General features: G+C 40.9%; 1 protein-coding gene across 2 annotated transcripts in view; it reads left to right on the top strand.

Annotated features, from left to right (window-relative positions):
- The first annotated feature begins 2,724 nt into the window (after positions 1-2,724).
- LOC106607150 (apoptosis-stimulating of p53 protein 2) overlaps positions 2,725-25,477 on the top strand; it is a 52,544-nt gene continuing 29,791 nt past the window's right edge. For both annotated transcript variants that reach the window (XM_014203789.3, XM_014203797.3), the window contains exons 1-3: positions 2,725-3,232; positions 21,524-21,671; positions 23,915-24,028. In XM_014203789.3, coding sequence (XP_014059264.1) covers positions 3,206-3,232; positions 21,524-21,671; positions 23,915-24,028 — 289 coding nt within the window. In that variant the 5' untranslated portion in view covers positions 2,725-3,205. The remainder of the gene's footprint in view (positions 3,233-21,523; positions 21,672-23,914; positions 24,029-25,477) is intronic.

Below are 25,477 nucleotides of genomic sequence, written 5' to 3' on the forward strand. Positions count from 1 at the left end.
CTATCCACATCGACGGGACCGCATTGGAGAAGGTGGAAAGCTTCAAGTTCCTCAGCGTACACATCACTGACGATCTGAAATGGTCCACCCACACAGACAGTGTGGTGAAGAAGGAACAATAGCAACAGCGCCTCTTCAACCTCAGGAAGCTGAAGAAATTTGGCTTGGCCCCTTAAACCCTCACAAACTTTTACAGATGCACAATTGAGAACATCCTGTCAATGTCACTCCTGCTCCCCCCCTCCGGCGTTGCCAGAATACTAACCACGGGTCCTGGGATTCACCATTACGCACACCTGATAATCATTATGATTCACACCTGGACTCCATTACCTTCATCATTTCCTCCCCTTTATATGTCACTTTCCCATGTTCACTCACCAGTTGGCAGCTCACCATTGATTTGAACACTTTAAAACTGTGTTTTGACATTGGACTATTTATCAAAATGTGTTATCAACAGGAAACAACGACTGCATAATTTTAAACTGAAGTTTTAGGAATATAAAAATAAATATCCAATGGTATTGTACTTAATCAGGTAAAACCTTCTGAATATAATTTATACTGTAAATGTAAATATTATCCACAAAACATGACTTGCCCCTTATAATTACACACACATCAGTTATGCAAGCTAACAACCAGCATAGACAGCAAGCTACTGTAGCTTGCTAGCTAACTATCTGCATTGTTCCATGCATGTTCGGCTGTGGTCTTGAGGGCGGCTTACAACCTGGGAGACCCAGTTGCCTGTCAGGCATCGTTCAGGGCTTAAAAGCCCAGCATCAGGATCAATGCAGCCACAGGGCTCATTGATGAAGTGATTATCTTGCATCTGAACAAATAATGGATGATGCGTGATCTCAACAAAACAACTTTTGTTATGTGGTGATCATGAGTTAAATAAGTTGTGATCTCGACATAATGAGGTAAAAATGTGTTTTATTCATATGTCCTGGACTTCCATCCTTATGTTATCTTGTACACTTCTTATTATAGATTTCTATTTCAATATACTTTAATTTACAAATAAAAGCATGTTAGTGTGGAGAAGTTAATAATGGCATTTCTCAAGCTGCACACATTGGCAGCCAGGATCTTTAGTCTCCACAGAGTGTTAACAGGAAGGCCAAAAAAGATAATCAACGACATCAACCACCCGAGCTACGGCCTGTTTGCCCCGCTATCATCCAGAAGGCGAGGTCAGTACAGGTGCATCCAAGCTGGGACCGAGAGACTGAAAAACAGCTTCTATCTCAAGGTCATCAGACTGCTAAAACATCTTCAGGATCGGTGGGTCCCTTGCAGGACGGTTGAGCTAATGTAGGCTAATGTGATTTGCATGAGGTTGTAAGTAACAAGAACATTTCCCAGGACATAGACATATCTGACATTGGCCGAAAGCTTAAATTCTTGTTAATCTAACTGCACTGTCCAATTTACAGTAGCTAATTACAGTGAAAGAATACCACGCTATTGTTTGAGGAGAGTGCCCAGTTTTGAACATGAAAAATTATTAATAAACAAATGAGGCATATTTTGGCAGTCTTGATACAAAAGTTTTAACAGAAATGCATTGGAACAGCCTAAAACGTGTTATATACACTGCTGCCATCTAGTGGCCATAATGTATTATTCCACCCCAGGTGCAATTTAGATTTTGCATTTCAAAGATGATGGTACAAAAACAACACAAAAAACTGTTTTTTTCTTTGTATTATCTTTCACCAGATCTAATGTGTTATATTCTCCTACATTCCTTTCACATTTCCACAAACTTCAAAGTGTTTCATTTCAAATGTTACCAAGAAAATGCATATCCTTGCTTCAGGGCCTGAGCTACAGGCAGTTAGATTTGGGTATGTCATTTTAGGCGAAATTTGAAAAAAGGGTCCAATCCTTAAGAGGTTCAGCCATCACTAGCACATTAGAGGATGCTGCATATAGGCATAGACTAGAAATCATTGGCCACTTTAAGGAATGGAACACTAGTCACTTAAAATAATGTTTACATATCTTTCTCATATGTATGTACTGTATTCTATACGATTCTACAGTGTTTTAGTCACTTAATAATGTTTACATATCTGGCATTACCCATCTCATATGTATACTGTATTCTATACTTCTACGGTATCTTAGTCACTTAATAATGTTTACATATCTTGCATTTCTCATCATATGTATATACTGTATTCTATACTATTCTACTGTATCTTAGTCCTTTCCTGCTCTGACATCGCTCATCCATATATGTATATAGTCTTAATTCATTCCTTCTTAGATTTGTGTGTATTGGGAATATGTTGTGTAATTTGTTAACTATTACTTGTTAGATATTACTGCACTCTCGGAGCTTGAAACGCAAGCATTTCGCTACACCCGCACTAACATCTGCTAAACACGTGTATGTGACCAATCAAATTTGATTTCCTTTGATTTTAACGCACCATGTTCCCCTTATCCTACAGTCGATAGAGAAATCAACTTGAGTATTCAGAGATAACGCTTCTGTTATTCCAACTGGCATGGAAGTGGCTAGAGTCTTCAGAGGTTTAAGGATAATTAGTCTGAAACTAGGGGATTTGGTGCAGTGTGCTCCCTCACTGCTTGCACCCGGTTCAGCTTAATCGAACTCCCTCGTTGTCCGAAACGAGGCGGGGCTTAAATTCCAATGGGATGAGTTGGATGAGTTTCCTCCTCTACGTCACTCTGGGATAGGCTGCTAGATCTCCACCGAACTAGTACGCTGTCAGCGGTGTTTCAGGGCTGGATAGGCACCTACGGCCTCGGAAAACCATTGCAAAAATATATCAAATACCATCGCACATATCCGTGTTATTTCATCGTTTTGGGTAATGGCCAGGCAATAATTTGCGATTCGAACGCAATGCGTTTCCGTCCACGACTACCAACTTCTAAGCAATACAATCGCCACTAAAAACTTTCTTTTCCAGAAGGCCTTGCATTTTGTCACAACAGGTCCACGGCATATGAAGAGAGGAGACTGATTAGGCTATTAGACAACGAAATAAATTGTATTATCTTTGCCCTTTTTTACAATTCAACAACAAGAAGAGAACTCATCGTCTCGATTATATCGGACAGGCTACGGGACAGGATCAGGATTAAAAATACATTGAGCTGCAACGCCACCAGCTTTCCTAGATACTACGATCCAAGGAATTATTTAACTGGTTAAATGCGGTACGAAGCTAAAATGATGCCGGTGAGAATTTCTGCCTTTAATTACTTGAAAAAAGTTGTCACTATACTCGCCTATTTGTTTCTATGGTAGATATCTTACGCAACATTGTAGCGTTCTCGTCGGGCATTAAATTGACACATGGGGCCTTGCCATACTGTTGGTTACATTGTTGTGATCTCCACCAGTGTGTTTTCAGACATAAAGAAAAACTCAAGTTACATTACACGTTATACATTACAATTTACAGTTTCATTGTATGTATGTATGTATGTATGTATTGTGTGTGTGTGTGTGTGTGTGTGTGACTTTGTTTCTATAGGGTTGATGCAATTTAATGGTAGGCTGCCTAATTTATGACACATTATAGACATTTAACAGATTTTCAGATAGTGTTCGTTCTTTTAAAAACGGCAAATCTTGAAGTTTTTGTAGTGCCTACTAGGCTAAAACTTTTATGGTGGTTATAACCTTTTAATTATTTATTCACTAGGAAGCTATTTATTATTGTTTACATTGGAAAAACCCATACACAGCACTGACTTGCAGAGAAGCCTAATGCATAATCAATCACCCGAGTGTCTAAATGTATGTCCATAGGAGATTGGGCATTTCTAATCGATCTTTGTTCAAAAGCTCATTAATCCGATAGTTTTGACACAGATACATAATTTTGAACGTGGCAGTTATTGTTTTTCCTTGAACAAGTCACCCACCAACTCTGTAGTAGAGGGCTGCATTCCCGACGGATTGCAGGTCCAGACAGATCATTTCCGCGCGGTCTTTTTTTACATGCTGCGTGCGGTCAGACAGAACTTTTGGATGAAACTATTTTTTTCTACCTATTGTATTAAAAACAGCTCTGTTTCATTATTCACAGACTCAGAATTAGCTGCGTCAAGTTCAGTAGCCATTATAGCCTGATGAAGACAGCTTGTCTGTCGAAACATTGGTTATTCAATTATTGCATCTGAGCTCCTAGAGTGCGGCTCTCCTTTTCTTTTTCCAGTTCAGTAGCCTGCCTAGTTGGGTGTGTAAGATCAAGTACGCCTACAGTGGGCTATATCAGAGATACTGACGAGATGCTTCTGTCTCCGCCCTAAGAATGGAATTTGTTGACCACAGGGTGGAACGGCGGGCTGTCAAGCACACGCCTATTCCTAGCTTGGAATTGTTAGATACATCTTGTTATTTGAATACTTTTTTAAAAAATATTCGATGAGGGGTGTTGACGTCAACTGTCTGTGTTCAATGGAGAGTGAGATGTTATGCTAGCTTTCTGAATGTGCATAGACCATCTCAAATTCCAACAGGGACCCCCCCCCCCCCATACAAAAACTGCTTGCTTAATAATTATCTGCTTAAAGTGGACAGAGTTTTGGGCTGAGTAAACCCTCTTGCTTTGCCTCTTCTCTGGCTATATGAAAGAGTAGGCTGCCTTTGTCTATGCATGGGTGTAGAATCAGGTGGCAGTTATCTTTCCAAGGAAATTAACTCAAATATAATTAGGCAATAGTGAACTACATTGCCTAAAAATAAATATTGATCCCCATCTGAAAATCGTCCCACTACTAAAAGATATGTTTTGCATATAGCCTATCTCAAGAGAATGTGCAAGTGTCCACTCTCTCTCAAACGCTGCTCTCTTCAAACTGCATCTAGCCTATTGGCTGATATAGCCCAGTAATACCGATAGCCTAATATATTGGGCCACGTGAGAATCTCTGGTAATTTAACCTATTCCTTTTAGCACATTTTGATTTTGCCTTTAGGGTGCAAAATTGCTGGGACCATGGTTGGCAAGTGAGCTGTGTCACATACACCTAAAATAACATTGCAGGACTGTGGTTGAGTTCAGGAGCGGGTGGGAGTTGGACAAAAAGCGAGCGGGTACGGAATAAAAAGCTGCTGGCAGGAGTGGGATGAAGTGATCATTCCCACACATACCAGTTGGTAATGTGGACCCCTGCCAACATGAGAGATCCATTCCTTTTGCTGCAGTGCTGAGCTCCATCTTTCATCACTTTTATTGAAATAGTATTACTTACTATACAGATAGGTAGCCTGCAGTGTGTGCATCTCTCCCCCTCATTCCTCTCTTTCCTGTAACTGGATGAGTGAGTGAATGAATCATGTTGTCAGGCAGCAGTGTCAGAGTACTCTCAGGATGACTCCCGTCTGCTAGATTTGTCCTAGCGCCACTATTCACACCCAGCCATTTATCACCAACCTCCATTCACATGGATATCAATATAAATCCTTATTCTTACCATACCATGTAGCTTTTTATAGGCACAGGAGACCTTGGGCCCGCTGGGGTGTGTCCGTATGTGCACGTGCTTTTGGTGTGTTAGCTTCTACTCTGTGCTATCAGTACGATCAGCATAATCCCTATCACAATATAGCCACATTAGAACATGAGGTATTGTCTGTGCTTGTACAGTGCTCTGTGGGAGTTAGAATGTAGTAGCATTGTGGCTGCCTTGAGTGGGGGAGGGCGATAAAGGGGGTCACTGTTTTCTTAGGACAATGGGCAGCGACTCTTTATGATCATGTGGAATAGGTGATTATGTGTGTCTTGTCGGTCTATGAAAAGAGATGCTCTCCATTTATTGGCCCATTGTGGGTGTAGGCTAGTTGTACACAATAGTTTTACTCTGATTTACCTTCTGTCACAGCTAGCACTGATTAACACATTTGGTCTTGAGCTGTGTACACAATGTTGTAATCAAAGCTTGTTTTTTTTGCAGGTTTATTTTAGGGAGGTTAGTGTGGTTTTGAATTGATTAACCCCTGCCATGTTCCAGTTTTGAAGGGTAATGAGGTAATACTCAGGTTAGCCTATAGGCCTAACTTTCTTTATTGGCCAAATCTCATGTTGAATGATTTAAAAATGTATACTGTTACAATGAGTTCTTAAACCTATACACGTTTGTTCCTAAACAGCAATGAAGTGTTCAATGTTGACTTAGACATATTGTCTTAATCAACCAAAACAACAACCACATCAAACTAGGCTTGTGGTGATAGAATGGTGGGAAAATTAGGTAATGATGTGGGCAGCCCTGCTTTACTTTGCTGTAGAGTCAACAGAAACCTGAGGAGGCTTTCTCTGTGTGACGACTGACTGGCTTTGTGTTGACTCTCTGGGAGGGCTCCTTATGCAACACCTGACATTCACACCAGTCAGGTGGAGGTTAGCAAGGCTGGGAGATCCAAGGACACATATACAACTGTAAACAAATGGACCTCCACATGAAATTATCATGGAACCATAATGAATCAACTGCTGAAGGCTAGTTGTAAAAAAAACAACAAACAATGCCGTTTAATAATAAAATAGGCAAGGTGCGGCACGAATGTCATGGATTTTTCTGCCATTGAAATCCTTGGGCAGCCCTCTTAAGTGCTTTTTTGTGTTGTCTTAGTCCAAACAGTGTAAAATATTTAAGCAATAAGGCCCGAGAGGGGTGTGTTATATGGCCAATATACCACGGCTAAGGGCTGTTCTGCCTGGAAGCAGCCCTTAGCTGTGGTATATTAGCCATATAACACAAGCCCCGAGGTGCCTTATTGCTATTATTAACTGGTTACCAACGTAATTAATAGAGTAAAAATATGTTTTGTCATACCCATGGTATACAATCTGATATACCTCGGCTTTCAACCAATCAGTATTCTGTGCTCCAACCACACAGTTTATAAATATATTCATACACTTTAAGCCTGAGACCCAAATTAGAAATTCTGTGTTTTCCTGGGACCCAAGTTTTTGAAAACATGCAACTATATGTAAATATCAGTACATTTCATTGCCCTTATGCCCATTAACAAATGCAACGTAGACTAATAACAATTAAATGAAATGCCCATAAATAGCTATTCATGTTTATTTTTCCCCATTAAAAACAACACTCTTACATATCTGTCTAGGTTGGAACTGTTGCTGTTAAAATACAATAAATAATTACAATTCTGAACTGATTGATCACATCAATCAGATGTAGACTAGAAAACAACACACTCACAGTCCTAATGAGAGGTGTGTGGCTGGTTGAAGTTTTCAACAAGCAGGTCTATTCTGGGCTCAGGTTTTAACAGTGCAACCCTGAGGTCATGCTCAGCATTGAGTCTGTTTCTTTACTTGTTTCTTAAGTATGCCAGAGTTGAGAACCTTGACTCATAGGTTTCTGGTGCCAAACTGGATCAGAACCGCTTCCTGCTGTAGATGAGCAACCCATAACTGTGTGAGTGTGTTTGCCTCAAAAATCATCTTGCGTCAATCAGTGTATTCCAGTTAAGAATAAAAATTATCACTTGTGTTTTAACAGCAACAGTTTTTTCCCATTTTCATCTGTACTGTTACATAGTGCAACACTATCAGTAGCTAGATAGCTTGCTTTGGCTAAAGTTAGCTAGCTAGCTATTAGGTGTGTGTACAAGGGGATTGTTTGAAAGATAAACTCGCATCGACTACTATGAGAAATAGTATTCCCTTCTGCTTATCATCACCTGTTATAAAATTACAAAAATGCCTTGCTAGCTGATTTACTTTTCCACTGTCGAAGCACTGTTTCCTGAAGCATTTCTGTCCTGTTCTGAAAGAAGTCCCTGGGTTTACCGTCATGCTGTGGATGTTTGGTCAGGACCTGTCATTTTAATCTGTTCGTTTTGAGAGACTCATTACTAAGCACTTCCCCGCACAAAACACATTGTGGGCGCTCCTCGTTATTACTCCAAGTTTGTATTAAACCAAGAGAAACACATCGCTGTATTTGCGTTTCATGACAATTGAGCTCAGTCAGAACTTGTGGATCACTTGAGTCCATTACATGATGGCGAGTGGGAATGACAAGCCAGTGGCTGACAGCGCATCATCTGCTGCTAAAGAAAACTGCAGTTAAATATCTGGTAAATCGAAGCACACTGGCATCTTCCACTCGCGCAGCTGCCAACCTGAGCAGAGACACTGCTGCTAAACAGAGAGCGCACTGAACAGAGTGCGGTTGTACTTGGCCAAAATAAATTCCAGTAATTAATGAAATAATTATGAATTTACTGTGACACGTTGCGACCCACTTTGCGTCGCGACCAATATTAAAAAAAGGCTGATTTGATAACAAGGCATTTATGAATACTAGTTTCTGATTGGCTTGAAGGGCATTCTAGAGTGTGCATTATTTCCATTTAACGCATGGTATAAATGTATGGTTTTGAAGTTCTTACATGTTATTTCGATTTTCATAATAGCAAGGTAGGATGATGGTTTGTTAGCTGACATCTAACATCACTAACATCAAGGCGGTGACCCGATCCTGTAGGTTCATGCTCTACAACATTCGCAGAGTACGACCCTGCCTCACACAGGAAGCGGCGCAGGTCCTAATCCAGGCACTTGTCATCTCCCGTCTGGATTACTGCAACTCACTGTTGGCTGGGCTCCCTGCCTGTGCCATTAAACCCCTACAACTCATCCAGAACGCCGCAGCCCGTCTGGTGTTCAACCTTCCCAAGTTCTCTCATGTCACCCCGCTCCTCCGCTCTCTCCACTGGCTTCCAGTTGAAGCTCGCATCCGCTACAAGACCATGGTGATTGCCTACGGAGCTGTGAAGGGAACGGCACCTCCATACCTTCAGGCTCTGATCAGGCCCTACACCCAAACAAGGGCACTGCGTTCATCCACCACTGGCCTGCTGGCCCCCCTACCTCTGAGGAAGCACAGTTCCCGCTCAGCCCAGTCAAAACTGTTCTCTGCTCTGGCACCCCAATGGTGGAACAAGCTCCCTCACGACGCCAGGACAGCGGAGTCAATCACCACCTTCCGGAGACACCTGAAACCCCACCTCTTTAAGGAATACCTAGGATAGGATAAAGTAATCCTTCTAACCCCTCCCCCCCCCCCCCCCCCCCCCCCCCCTTAAAAGATTTAGATGCACTATTGTAAAGTGGTTGTTCCACTGGATATCATAAGGTGAATGCACCATTTTGTAAGTCGCTCTGGATAAGAGCGTCTGCTAAATGACTTAAATGTAAATGTAAATGTAAGCTGAGCTAGCAAGTCTGTTTGTATGGTTACCAAGGCAACTACTCTAGCTAGTATGCTAGCTACTTCAGTGGATGTTGTCACCTTTCTACTGGCAAATGAATACATTTCTAACGGCAAATATGTTCATTTATAGCGATGGTGTCAAAGGGATAATCAACTCAGGGCTCTGTGTTATCTAGAAAATAATGTAATGCCATGGAAGGTCATGCGTTGTGGAACACACCTTCCACGTCTTGTACTATTTTCCAGAGAACATAGGTCCTCGTTGAGTGTCCCTAGATATTTTGGGACAGAAAAACACTTTCAATGTAAACTCAAATGACTGAAACAGATATAAAGTATGTAGAAAAGATTATGGACCTATACAATTTTTAAATAATATAGGCCTAATCTTTGAGAACTAACAATCGCCAAAATAAAAGCCAGACAGTCCGGGAGAATTGCAGGAAATTTGCTTTAAAACGACAAGAACTTGTCTCAGCTCCATGGAGAAAATTGTAGAATAGCAGGAAATGGGTTGAAAAATGTCTACGCCACCAAGATGGGGCCTCTAAAATGTGCTCTAAAATTCAGACGGGCTGACTGTGCTCCTGCCATGCCCACCACTTAAGCCCCTCTTTGATCCCAATAAATCCCTGGAAGGGATTTGTAGAGGACTGATTGTTATATGCTAATATTAATATCTAGATAGGCTAGTGTGTAATGTACTTTACATCTGGAGACTCCACTGAATAGCCTCAGTCATAAATGTTCTGAATGGGTTTCCTCCCCATAGTAGATTAATGAGAATGGTTTTGGGTGTAGTTACTGAACCTGACCCTTCAGAAGAAGGCACGGCACCATAAAATCACCCTGTAGGTGTCTACTTACCTGGCATAGAATCCAGAGTGCCTGACGCGACGTCCATGGTGGATGCAGGTGAAAGGGGTAAGGGTATGTGGCTATAATGTAGAGAGACTGACACAGTGAGGACATTGGGTGTCATGTCAGGGGCATTAATCCTAGTTCACCCATGGGCATGAGAGAGGCCAGAGTAGAGCACTGCCGCAACCAGGGTTGGTCAGAGGAAGATTGTGTCCCACACTCACTCACCTGTGCCAATGATCTTGTTATACTTTATCCTGCTCATTCCAAATTCGGCTTAATAAAGACATTAAAACCTCTTATGGATCTGACCCTTTTTTTCAATTGTCGCCTAAAATGACATAAACAAATCTAACTGCCTGTAGCTCAGGACTTGAAGCAAGGATATGCATATTTTTGATACCATTTGAAAGGAACCACAGAAGTTTGTGGAAATGTGAAGTTAATGTAGGAGAATATAGCACATTAGATCTGGTAAAAGATGTTTTTTTTTTCCTCTTTGAAATTGCAGAGAATGGTCATACTATAATATTGCAGTTTAGGCGCAATTTAGATTCTGGCCACTAGATGGCAGCAGTGTGTGTACAGTTTCAGATTGATCCAGTGAAGCATTGCAATACTGGACAGTATTTGTGCCGAATTGGTCAATTGATACGCTTTCAAGTACATAACTATAGAGAACATACAAAAATGATATGGTTATACAAAATTTAAGTTTACACACTACCAGGAATGTCATACATGATGGATCATTAGCTTTATACACTAACCTTCACACATCTAGATGGCCAGGCGTGGTGGGTGTGGAGCCAGAGACAGCAAGGATTCAAACTGTAGAGCCCAGTTCTTATATTTGAATATAAAAATTGATTTTATCAATCATAACTATGCTACATTTTATCTCTGGGACCCACAGGATGACAAATCAGAGCAAGATTACTGAATGTAAGTATATTATTATCCTTCAACGGTGAATGTATCAAACCAGTTGCCATGATACATTTGTTGTTGTGCACTCCTCAAACAATAGCATGGTAATTTTTCACTGTAATAGCTACTGTATTTTGGACAGTGCAGTTAGATTAACAAGAAATTAAGCGTTCTGCCTATATAAGACATGTCTATGTCCAGGAAACTTTTCTGTTACTTACAACGTCATGCTAATTATATTAGCGCACGTTAGCTCAACCGATCCCGTAGAGGTTAACTTGTCCCTTCTAAAATATGAATAAATGGGATTGGGATTGTTGCTCAACTCATTTGCCTAGTTACATTTTTTTTAAAACAGTTTGTCTAGGATAGGGAAGAATAAGATTCTTGTTAGTTGGCTCATTCTGATTAATTTGGCTCCCATTTGTATTTTCTCTTGTAGAAGGCTCATAGTTGCCTTGTATCACAATATAATATGCAGAATGGAGAGACCATGAAAGGAGGAGTTTGGAGGGAAACATGGTGCAGTGCAGACAGAGACTGGAGGTTATGCTGAATTTAAGTAGGGAGTGACGTAGCCTACTGCAGACTACAGCACAAGTTGTTAGCTACTGCTCTCACCAATGACCTTCTCTCCTCTGTCTTCCCCTTTAGTGGAGGTAGATGAACAGGATTAATGTACAGATTATTCTGCCATGCGTAGATGAAAAGGAATAATGTATAGAGTATTCTGCCATGCGTTTTTGAAGGACTGCCCAGCTGGAGCAGAGCCAAGTCTTCAGGCCCAGAGTTCTGCAGAGAGGACGGAAAAACAGATGCACACACTGAGAAATGCAGCCTGTCTTGATGCAGTCTATTGACTTCCTTAGAGGGGGCTCGCTCAACAAGACCTAGCTGGATCGCTTTATCACCCCAGGAATATATATAATGGACAGAGACTGTGTGCGCTTGCATATGTGCGTGTGGGACCCGGCAGCATGTCGTAGGTAGCTCTGACTAGGTGCACACGGTGGTATTGATGTTTGCTCTCTAAGCAGGCCTTTAGTTATTTCCTAGTTACTTTGACATTGAAGTCTATAACTCTTACTGTGCCTCATGTTTAGTCCTGGGGATCTGATAATGGAAACTGCTAAGGGGACAGTTTTGATACCCCCCCTCCTCTTCTCTCACGGTAACTCAACAAAATAGATATTGAGTTTGTACTAAAGGTAAATAACATACAGTGGTATTGACCCTTATTTTGCGGGACAGTGTAGCCTACATACATCGTATTTCTTTTGCAGCACCACATGTGTGGTAGGTAATGTGTTCATTCTGTTTGAGTGGGAGTGGCACACACTCACACAGACTGCCCTCATACTACTTCTTGTAATTGGCTATTTTAAACCCAGTAGATCTGAAAGCATGCCTAAACAACTGGAGATAAGCCCGTTCCCACAGCAATCTGCCTTAATGGTTAACGTTAGGATTGGGAGTAGACCAGTCTGATCTTAGATCAGGGCAGTCAATACCTCAATCCCATAGGGCTAGGTCATCTACAAGGTGTGTGTGTGTGTGTGTGTGTGTGTGTGTGTGTGTGTGTGTGTGTGTGTGTGTGTGTGTGTGTGTGTGTGTGTGTGTGGTGTGAGAGAGAGAGAGAAAAAGGCACAGAATTGACAATGGTCAATCTTGTTTGGAAGGGCAGCAGGATGTAGCATGCACGCAACACACGCACGTGCACACAGGAACCCCCTGGGTCGTGGTTGAGAGGGTACGGTAGTGTCATCAGCTGTGGCTGCTCCTGCTCTCAGAAGTGCTTTCATAAAATGAATCACAGACAGACAGGGTTTGATGTTGTTCTGCTACCAGCGGCTTTCATCAGACAGACCCATGCCCGTCAAGTCACAACAGAATATTGTGTGCACCTGCAATTTATAATTTGACTGGCAGCTGGCACTCTCTTTTAGGACATTATTAGAAACCACCCATATTCCTCAAGTGGGTAATGCAGCACAGCATCTGGTTCCATCCCCCCTTTTTTTGGTTATGATACTGAAAGTAAACCTTCACTTTCAGGGCTGATATACTAGGCTATGTTTTTGATAGTGTATAACTATTGTATCTTAGCAATTGCTCCTGATTGCTGATCTGTGCAGGTTTTTGTCCCTGAAGTGTCTTATCTCCATTCAGACCACGTAGTACCCTTGGCCTGTGTGTTACTGGAGATCTACGGTGATGCCGAAGCTGCTACACTCTCTTGGTTGAAAGTGTTAAGGTTTAGACTAGTACAGTGGTTCCCAACCGGGGTACTAGGACCCCTGGGGGTACTTCGCCTATCCCTAGGGGATACTTGAGAAGACTCATGAGACCATAGGCTTACTGGTAAAATGCACATGAGGGGTTAATTCAGGGTTACTCTGAGCAGAGCCTAATTCAGTTGGTGGTACATTAACCGAAAAAGGTTGGGAACCACTGGACTAGTACAATGCTTTTTTTTATGGCTTGGGTTAATTGTTTTGATACTGAATAGGAATATCAGGTTAATGTAGGCCTATTTGTCTTAGATATTTTTTGCACCGCTTTGTTAAGCAGCTGTTATGCTGTTTTGTTATTTCTTAATCGGCTCATCTAGTTTTTATTGACCTGTGTTTATTTCTCTGGCTGTGGCGTTAATTAATATTTTAATGAGCTCTGGGGTAGTGTCTCAACACCACTCTCCACACTTTAGTGCAATTTTCTACTGCACTTCCACTCTCCCGTTCTGCTCTAGCGTTTGTATTAACTTCAACATTATTATAGATCACGTTGACATAAGAGAATGAGCGTCATAGAAAATTGTTTCATCAGGACATTGAGAAAATAAATGGAATTTACAGGTAACTGCCAAAATAAAGGAAACGCTAACAACTTGACTTAATAGGGCATTGGGCCACCACGAGCTGCCAGAACAACTTCAATGTACCTTGGCATAGATTCTAGTGTCTGGAACTCAATTGGAGGGATGTGACACAATTCTCCCATGAGAAAGTCCATCATTTGGTGTTTTATAGATGGTGGTGGAAAATGCTGTCTCAGGCGTAGCTCCAGAATCTCCCGTAAGTGTTCAATTTGGTTGATCTGGTGATTGAGACACACATACCCTTTAAACCCCCTATGGTCCTTTGAGACCCCCTCTTTGAAAGTCACAGATTTATCCTAGCCATGGTAGCCAAAAAAATGAGTAACTGGGCATTTCTATACATGACCCTAAGCATAATGGGATGTTATTTGCTGAATTAACTCAGGAACCACAACTGTGTGGAAGCACCTGCTTTCAATATACTTTGTCTCCCTCATTTACTCGTGTTTCCTTTAACTTTTCAAGTTACCTGTATGTGCTACTTGTTGGCAACAAATGGGCAATATACAGGCCATAATATGCAGTACTGTATATATTTTTACTATCCACCACTCCTCTCTAATCTCTTCCTCTTCCTCTCTCTCGTGATATATTCAGAAGTATTTTACATATAATGTATTTTGTGTGAAAGGGAGAGGGAGGTGGATGAAGGTCAGGAGCAGAAGCCACCAAGTGCCAACTCATCCAGTGTAGGCTGAGAGAGAGTGCAATGGCATGGTCTGTCTGGATCATTAACTTTAGTGCTGAGCCCCAGAGGGCTTAACCTTATGTCACAACTCTTTCGCTCTCTCTCTCTCTCTCTCTCTCATTTCACTCTCTCCCTCCCTCCCTATCCCTCTCTCCTAACATTAACAGGGTCCTCTGGATGTCCTACATTCCTTGCAAGAGCTGATGTTGTCAACTGCTGCCTGTAGTGATTTCTGGATGACTTTTCCTGTCCTGCTGGGATTTAAAGCACATTTGTCCTCCTGTAAAAAAAGGGCTAATCTATTGCATTGAAGCGTCAAAGGGAACTCCATGCTTCTCTTACATGATTTGTTGCCCCACACAACAACCAAGCAGCCATAAACGATCATGTATCTGGGTCACTGTTATTTGAAACCTTTCAGAGCAAATCTGGCAAACCCTCCTGCAAAGCTGAAGCTACTACTCTCCTAGAGCTGTTGAATGATCCACACACGCTGTAGTCCAGTGGTTCAAAAATCAAATCACATTTTATTGGTCACATACACACATTTAGCAGATGTTATTGCGGTTGTAGTGAAATGCTTGTAAAGAAGTGGAGTGCTGGCTCGAGGTTGAGGTTTCCCTTCTACGCAAATGCTGATCCCAGATATTTGGCACAGATCTTGGATAAGATTTAAGCACAGATCTAGGACCAGGACAAAAAAACAACAGCAACTAAAAACTGTTCAGAGTTTAGGAACTTAATGAGGGCAGGGGGCTCCCCTTTTAGGTGACGTTTGTGAAAGATTTGTCTGTCATTGTTAACCCTTTCTCTTTATCTGGGGTGGTACTTTGGAGGGTTGGCCATGAATCACTGAAACAACTGTGACCCTTTCATTTACAACCCCCCCCATCACCCTACTGTAGTAAGCCAAGCATGAGCAATGGCTTATTACCTAATTGTTCTATAAAGTGTCCGTTTGCGTCCTAATTTACCAAAGCTATTGGTTAGGTCTGGACCACCGAGATTACCTGCATCATCAGCAGTGATTTTAATTGTTTGTATTTGGCGGTTGCTTTTGATTACTTACACCTGCACATTTAAAAAGAGAGAACATTTATTGTTAGAATGGACTCTTAGAAGTATGGCTACCTAGTTAGGACAATGTCAGTGTTCTGAAAAGACAGAATAAGTGAATGGAATGTAGTTGATGTCTTTTTGGAATCTGCTCTAACCGTTCTGGTGCTCTCACATAAAGCCACACAAGGATAGGAACCCATTTTAGACCATTGAGATGCAGTGACGTGTGTGGAGCCCACTCCTTTGAACATTGTGCCTTCGGAAAGTATTCAGACCCCTTGACTTTTCCACATTTTGTTACATTACACCCTTATTCTAAAATATATTTAAAAAACAATACCCCATAATGACAAAGCAAAAAGTTATTTAGAAATGTATGCTAATTTATACAAAATAAAGAATCATACCTTATTGACATAAGTATTCCGACCCTTTGCTATGAGACTCATTTGAGCTCAGGTGCATCCTGTTTCCATTGATCATCCTTGATTTTTCTACAACTTGGAGTCCACCTCTGGTAAATTAAATTGATTGGACATGATTTGGAAAGGCACACAACTGTCAATATGAGGTCCCGCAGTTGACAGTGCATGGATATCATAAGGTGAATGCACCAATTTGTATTTGTAAATGACGTAAATGTAAATGTAATGTCAGAACAAAAACCAAGTCATAAGGTCGAAGGAATTGTCCCTAGAGTTCCGCGACAGGATTGTATTGAGGAACAGATCAGGGGAGGGTACCAAAACATTTTTCTGCAGCATTGAAGGTCCCCAAGAACACAGTGGCCTCCATCATTCTTAAATGGAAGAAGTTTGGAACCACCAAGACTCTTCTTAGAGCTGGCCGCCCGGACAAACTGAGCAATCGAGGGAGAAGGGTCTTGGTCAGGGAGGTGACCAAGAACCCAATGGTCACTCTGACAGAGCTCCAGAGTTCCTCTATGGAGATGGGAGAACCTTCCAAAAGGACAGCATTCCACCAATCAGGCCTTTATGGTAGAGGGACCAGACAGAAGCCACTCTTCAGTAAAACGCACATGACTGCCTGCTTGGAGTTTGCCAAAAGGCACCTAAAAACACGATTCTCTGGTCTGATGAAACCAACATTGAACTATTTGGCCTGAATGCCAAGCGTCACATCCGTGCTCTTACGGGAACTGTCAACTGTAGGACCTTATATAGACAGGTGTGTGCCTTTCCAAATCATGTCCAATCAATTGAATTTACCACAGGTGGACTCAAATCAACTTGTAGAAACATCTCAAGGATGATCAATGGAAACAGGATGCGCCTAAGCTCAATTTCGAGTCTCAGAGCAAAGGGTCTGAATACTTATGTAAATAAGTTATTTCTGTTTTAACATTTTTAATACATTTGCAAAAATGTCAACCGTTTTTTTGCTTTGTCTTTGGTGTATTGTGTGTAGATTGACGAGAAAAACAATTTAATCCATTTTAGAATAAGGCTGTAATGTAACAAAAAAAAAAGAAAAGTGAAGGGATCTGAATACATTCCGAATGCACTATACACTTAGTGTACCAAACATTAGGAACACCTGCCCTTTCCATGACAGACTATCCAGGTGAAAGCTGTGATCCCTTATTGATGTCACCTGTTAAATCCACTTCAATCAGTGTAGATGAAATGGAGGAGTCAGGTTAAAGAAGTAATTTAAAGCCTTGAGACAATTGAGACTTGGATTGTGTATGTGTGCCCATTCAGAGGTTGAATGGGCAAGACAAAAGATTTAAGTGCCTTTGAACGGGGTATGGTAGTAGGTGCCAGGTGTACTGGTTTGAATGTGTCAAGAACTGCAACAGTGCTGGGTTTTTCATGCTCAAGTGTCCCATACGTATCAAGAATGGTCCACCAGCCAACTTGACACAACTGTGGGAAGAATTGGAGTCAACATGGGCCAGCATCCCTTTGCAATGCTTTTGACACCTTGTAGAGTCCATGCCCCGACAAATGTAGGCTGTTCTAAGGCCAAAAGGGAGTGCAACTCAATATTAGGAAGGTGTTCCTAATGGTTTTTTTTTCTTCAGTGTGTTTATATGGACACACCTACTCATTTAAGGATTTTTCTTTAGTTTTACTATTTTCTACATTGTAGAGTAATAGTGAACACATCAAAATTATGAAATAACACATGGGAGCATGTAGTAACCAAAAAAAGTGTTAAATAAATTAAAATGTATTTTATATTTGAGGTTCTTCAAAGTAGCCACACTTTGCCTTGATGACAGTTTTCTACACTTGACATTATCTCAACCAGCTTCATGAGGTAGTCACCTGGAATGCATTTCAGTTAACAGGTGTGCCTTGTTAAAAGTTAATTTGTTGAATTTCTTTCCTTTTTAATGCGTTTGAGCCAATCAGTTATGTTGTGACAAGGTAGAGGTGGAATACAGAAGATAGCCCTATTTGGTAAAAGACCAAGTCCATATTATGGCAAGAACAGCTCAAATAAGAAAATAGAAATGACAGTCCATTACTTTAAGACATGAAGTTCTGTCAATCTGGAAAAAGTCAATCCGGGAAAAACGTTTAAAGATCCTTCAAGTGCAGTTGCAAAAACCATCAAGCGCTGTGATGAAGCTGGTTCTCATGAGAACCGCTACAGGAAAGGAAGACCCAGAGTTACCTCTGCTGCGGAGGATAAGTTTATTAGAGTTAACTGCACCTCAGATTTCAGCCCAAATAAATGCTTCATAGAGTTCAAGTAGCAAACACATCTCAACATCAACTGTTCAGAGGAGACTGCGTGAATCAGGCCTTCACGGTCGAATTGCTGAAAAGAAACCACAACTAAAGGAAACCAATGAAAAGAAGAGACTTGCTTGGGCCAAGAAACATGAGCAATGGACATTAGACCTGTGGAAATCTGTCCTTTTGATCTGATGAGTCCAGATTTGAGATTTTTGGTTCCAACTGTGTGTCTTTGTGAGACGCAGAGTAGGTGAACGGATGATCTCCGCATGTGTGGTTCCCACCGTGAAGCATGGAGAAGGAGGTGTGATGGTGTGGGGGTGCTTTGCTGGTGACACTTTCAGTGATTTATATAGAATTCAAGGCACACATAACCAGCATGGCCACCTCAGCATTCTGCAGCGATACACCATCCCGTCTAATTGGCACTTAGTGGGACTATCATTTGTTTTTCAACAGGATAATGCCCCAACACACCTCCAGGCTCTGTAAGGGCTATTTAACCAAGAAGGAGAGTGATGGAGTGCTGCATCAGATTATCTGGTCTCCACAATCACCCAACATCAACCCATTTGAGATGGTTTGGGATGAGTTGGACTGCAGAGTGAAAGAAAAGCAGCCAACAAGTGCTCAGCGTATGTGGAAACTCCTTCAAGACTGTTGGAAAGTATTCCAGGTGAAACTGGTTGAGAGAATGCCAAGAGTGTGCAAAGCTGTCATCAAGGAAAAGGGTGGCTACTTTGAAGAATCTCAAATTTTAAATATATTTTGATTTGTTTAATACTTTTTTGGTTACTACATGATTCCATATGTGTTATTTCACAGTTTTGATGTCATCACTATTATTCTACAATGTAGAAAATAGTAAAAATAAAGAAAAACCCTTGAATGAGTAGGTGTGTCCAAATTGTTGACTGGTATTGTGTGTGTGTGTGTGCGGTCACACAGGTAACTGCCAAAATAAAGGAAACACCAACATAAAGTATCTTTAGTAGGGCGTTGGGCCACCACGAGCCAGAACAGCTTAAATGCACCTTGGCATAGATTCTACAAGTGTCTGGAATTTTATTGGAGGGATACGACGCCATTCTGCCACGAATTATTCCAATATTTGGTGTTTTGTTGATGTGGTAGAAATACTATCTCTAGCATCGCTCCAGATTCTCCCATAAGCATTCAATTGGGTTGACATCTGGTACCTGAGACAGCCATGGCATATGGTTGACATCGTTTTCAAACCATTCAGTGACTACTCTTGCCCTGTGGATCTGGGAATTGTCATCCTATGGGAGCATAGACATGGAAGCCAAAATAATGGTCAAAATTACAATGTTAAGCACTTTTAGTACCTCAGTAGGTAGAACGACGCTATATAAAGCCAATCCATTATTTTAATTTATTTGTTTAATTTTATTTAACTAGGCAAGTCAGTTTAGAACAAATTGTTATTTACAATGACGGCCTACCAAAAAGCAAAAGGCCTCCTTAGGGGACGGGGGCTGGGATAATAAAAAAAGAAAAAATATAGGACAAAACACACATCACAACAAGAAAGACCTAAGACAACCACATAGCAAGTCAGCAACACATGACAAAACAGCATGGTAGCAACACAACATGGTAGAAGCACAAAACAGGGTACAAACATTGTTGGGCACAGATAGCAGCACAAAGGGCAAGAAGGGAGACAACAATACATCACGCAAAGCAGCCACAACTGTCAGTTAGAGTGTCCATGATTGAGTCTTTGAATGAAGAGATTGAGATATAACTGTCCAGTTTGAGTGTTTGTTGCAGCTCGTTCCAGTCGCTAGCTGCAGCGAACTGAAAAGACGAGCGACCCAGGGATGTGTGTGCTTTGAGGACCTTTAACAGAATGTGACTGGCAGAACGGGTGTTGTATGTGGAGGATGAGGGCTGCAGTAGATATCTCAGATTGTTATTAAAATGGCCTGCCCAAAATTTGTATACATGAGCCTAAGCATGATGGGATGTTATTTGCTTAATTAACTCAAGAACCACACCTGTGTGGAAGTACCTGCATTCAATATACTTATTATCCCTATTATTATTTTAAACACCAAGAAAACCAAAGTTATGTTGGTCTGTTCCACTAGGAAAAGGCCAAAACAGCATGGGATACAATTAAGTATGGGAGGAGTACAAATTGAAGAAGTGGCAGAAACCAAACTATTGGGAGTGCAGCTAGACAACTGCTTATCATGGTCGTCTCAAATAACTAATCTATGTAAAAAAAAAAAAATTAAACAGCATGCATAATCAGAAGGATAGCTAAATATTTACCAGGAAAAATTATTCAGCAAATAACAAAAACATTCATTGAGAGTCAGGTGAACTAATGTTCTGTGGTCTGGGGAAATGCATCATCAAGTGAAGTTAGGAGGTTGCAGAATGCACAGAACAAAGCAGCAAGGATTGTTTTAAGGTGTAGATATGGTTCTTCTGTTGCAGTCATGCGCAATGTTCTTGGTTGGTCATCAATCGACAAGATAATTGAAAAAAACATGCTTATTTTATTTTATAATATACATCATTTAAAACGGCCAAGTTCTATTCACAACGGTATTTAGTTGGTAAGAGACAGACATTCCGTAAATACTACGAATAGATTGTCCACTATCTATGCGTTATCCAGACAGAAAAGAGAAATAGGCAAAATAACATTTCGATTTAGAGCAATAAAGAAATGGAATAAATTAACTGAGAAAACCAGAAACATTTCAATATATACATTTAAACATTATTTTAAAAGTATTTAAATATAATACATAGAAATGTTGTGGGATTATAGTAGATGAAGAATCAATATTTTTTAGATTGAGTATTTATTGGATCATTATGTTAGTATATTATGTATGTTTGTAGTAGTGTGTTATATGTGAAAATGTGTTCGTATTGTAAATTGTATGTTAATGTTTAAGGACTCTTGGAAGATTAGTCCAAATGGGGACTAAATGAGATCCAAATCAAATCCCTCATTTACTTGTGTTTCCATTATTTTGGTTCGTGTGCGCTACTTTCAGAACTACTAGCTAAAAACTATACAAAAGTACTGGGAATCCCTTTAAAGGATGTCATCATGTTAATATCCTGTTTTTGTCTCTCTCTACCCCCCAGATGTTCTTGACAGTGTACCTCAGTAACAATGACCAGCATTTTACCGAGGTGCCCGTTACCCCGGAGACGCTGTGCCGGGACGTGGTGGAGCTGTGTAAGGAGCCCGGAGAGACAGAATGCCACCTGGCTGAGATGTGGCGCGGATCTGGTGAGCCTTTTCCCCTTTACACCTGTCGATGCCTGTCAATCTGACAACTAAGACCTGTAGAGGCCTGTGAAATAAGGAACCTGGACCAATAACAAAACCTATGATCTAGTGATTACGTGAGGAAAACACATCTAGGCTAATCTTCTTATCAAACTTCAAGAGCATATGAAACATAAATAGGGAGAGTTTTGAGACAAAATACGATTTTGGAAAGCACACAAAGAATAGAGGTGTGCTGACTGTGTGCCAACTGGCCAGACTTGTATGCCATCTGTAAATACGACTACAGTTGTTACATTTATGAGCCTAGTTGGTTTAGCCACGGAAAAAGTCAGGAACCTTTTCACTAGCCATGCTTGGCAGAGATAATGGATGGGCTGGACATGCCGAGAGATGAGTTCGGATTGGTCTGCTATGTAGCACGCTTATGTCTAACAACAAAGGGCTACTCTATATGTGTAGGTAATCCTTTCTAACACAGCTTTTTTTAAGATATCACAATTAACTACAAAAGTGTTGCTCTCCACTTTCTGGAGCACAGTTTTGAAATCAGTGGAATGCCCAGTGGAAACAGAGTATGATAGCTAAGGAGATGGAGAACATTCTGGCATTTGATTGCAAATATGTCAAGGGAGTCAAAGAGAACACACAGAAGGCTGTTGTATAAAACACCAGTCTCCAGATTACATCTTCAAACTAAGGGCAACCATGGCATCTGTGACAGAGAGGGAGAAGAGTTCATCCATGGTTACGGGTAATTGAGTCCAGTTAGCTACATTTTCAGATATTATAAGTTTCTCTAATTTTGTCCGAAAGTCGTTTCCATCAAGTTGAAGCGTGCTGTTAGCTAGCCAGTTAACATTACCTAGCTGGCTCGCTAGCTAAAGTTACACGTATGATCTGTGTAGTAATATTATTCGTATCTCAGAGCCATTTGCATTGCTAAATGTCTAAACAAAAGACTCCACTATGCAAGGTACCATTTCACTGTACCGTTTACACCTTCTGTATCCTGTGACAAATACATTTAGATTTTAGTTGATATAGTGTGTGTTTACCAGAGATAGTAATGTGAAGAACAACATGATCTGCACCAAATTCAAATTAGGATACAACGTTAGGCCAAGTTCTAAAATTCTCTGGGAGAATGCCCTGCTTTTATTTCGTCATGATCACATCCGTAAGCTATTTTCTGTAATTAGCTTGCCATCAACTTGTTGTGCGTTTATTTTCTTGTAATAATGAATACAAATTAGCTGAAGTTAAGACGTTGTCAGCTATATAATTTGGTCATTATTTGAACTGCCTAGCCTGCTAACTTAACATTTTGCTAGCAAGCTAACAAGCTAGAAACAAACCAAAACATTGCTTATAAAGTTGCGTATTGTTGCCTGGTTTGCTAGATTGACATATACTAAATTCATTTTCAAACGGATCGGTTTATTGGCGTTAAAATATACCAGTTATGCAACCCACATTACGCACACCTGGCAACCATCGTTATGCACACCTGGACTTCATCAGTACCTTGATTACTTCCCCTTTTATTTAGCCCTCAGTAGCCTCAGTTTTCAGGCAGTATTGGTTTGTTTTCATGTTCAGTACACATCTCCTGTTTTGTTAATTTGACTTTCATCATTGTTATTAAACTCTCCTTCTACACCTGCTTCCTGACTCCCTGTGTATACATGACAAAGGGCCATTTTCTCAAAAGTGGGGATACACGTTTTTCAACTTTCAAAGCAGAATTACTTTCCCAGTGTTCCTCAGCTGTAGTGTATGATGTACCATTTTCTAGCTCTGAGTCTCTACTTTTATCCAATGTAAAAAATCAAAAAAAAAACACAATTTCAGGTTTTGCTACTTAAGTCTTGATTAAATGCATATCCTCAAAATGTTGACTAGCCTCCACCAGTCAGTCAGTGTGGTCTGATTGGATTCACAAACCACACGACACATGTCATACGACACACACATTGACTGCTTTTCTTTTGAGACAAAATTACTAACATTTACAGATGAATGTATGTTTGTCCAATGTATGGATGCTGGATTGGCAGTCGCATGCGTGTAAATTTTTTCTACTCTTGTCACTTTCCAAATCTTGGGGGGGTGCAATGATTTGATATGGTTTACTGTTTCCACAAGCATCCACTAACTCGATTCCATAACATCCTAAACCTGTGTGTGTGTGTTCTCTAGTCTAACCCCTTCTTCTCTTCCCCACCTCCCCTCCTCATCAGAGCGACCTGTAGGAGATGGGGAGCAGATGTTGGACGTGCTTCAGCGCTGGGGACAGCACAGGGCAGAGGTGCGCTTCTTCCTGCGTCACGACCGAGCACCCAGCAGAGAATCAGGTTAGTTCCCAACCACCTAACAGGATGAGATGGATACAGAAGAACAAAAGCATGCCACACACGACACATACAGTACCAGTCAAAAGTTTGGACACACCTACTCATTCAAGGGTTTTTATTTATTTTTACTATTTTCTGCATTGTAGAATTATAGTGAAGACATCAACACGATGAAATAACACATATGGAATCATGTAGTAACCAAAAAAAGTGTTAACTTCTCTGGGCTAGGCGGGACGAATTCGTCCCACCTGCTCAACAGCCAGTTGAATCCTGTGGCGCGTTATTCAAATACCTTAGAAATGCTATTACTTCAATTTCTCAAACATATGACTATTTTACAGCATTTTAAAGACAAGACTCTCGTTAATCTAACCACACTGTCCGATTTCAAAAAGGCTTTACAACGAAAGCAAAACATTAGATTATGTCAGCAGAGTACCCAGCCAGAAATAATCAGACACCCATTTTTCAAGCTAGCATATAATGTCACATGAACCCAGAAGACAGCTAAATGCAGCACTAACCTTTGATGATCTTCATCAGATGACAACCCTAGGACATTATGTTATACAATACATGCATGTTTTGTTCAATCAACTTCATATTTATATCAAAAACCAGCTTTTTACATTAGCATGTGACGTTCAGAACTAGCATACCCCCCGCAAACCTCCGGTGAATTTACTAAATTACTCACGATAAACGTTCACAAAAAACATAATTATTTTAAGAATTATAGATACAGAACTCCTTTGTGCAATCGAGGTGTCCGATTTTAAAATAGCTTTTCGGTGAAAGCACATTTTTCAATATTCTCAGTAGATAGCCCAGCCATCACGGCTAGCTATTTAGACACCCACCAAGTTTAGCCCTGACCAAAGTCAGATTTACTATTACAAAAGTTTGATTACCTTTGATGTTCTTCGTCAGAATGCACTCCCAGGACTGCTACTTCAATAACAAATGTTGGTTTGGTCCAAAATAATCCATCGTTATATCCAAATAGCTGAGTTTTGTTTGTGCGTTCCAAGACACTATCCGAAGTGTAAATAAGGGTCACAAGCATGGCGCAATTCGTGACAAAAAAAATCTAAATATTCCATTACCGTACTTCGAAGCATGTCAACCGCTGTTTAAAATCCATTTTTATGCAATTTTTCTCGTAAAAAAGCGATAATATTCCGACCGGGAATCTGCGTTTAGGTAAACAGAGGAAAGAAAACAAAGCATTCGGTCGACGCGGGCACGCGCCTGAGTCTCACAGTACTGTAACCAGCCACTACCCAAACGCGCTACTTTTTTTTCAGCCAGAGCCTGCAAAGCCACGATTCAGCTTTTTGCCGCCTTCTGAGAGCCTATGGGAGCCGTAAGAAGTGTCACGTTATAGCAGAGATCCTCAGTCTTCAATAAACAGAGGCAAGAAGAACGACACCTTGTCAGACAGGC

Source organism: Salmo salar, chromosome 01, assembly GCF_965601325.2.
Source record: "Salmo salar chromosome 01, fSalSal1, whole genome shotgun sequence".
Lineage (NCBI taxonomy): Eukaryota > Metazoa > Chordata > Actinopteri > Salmoniformes > Salmonidae > Salmo > Salmo salar.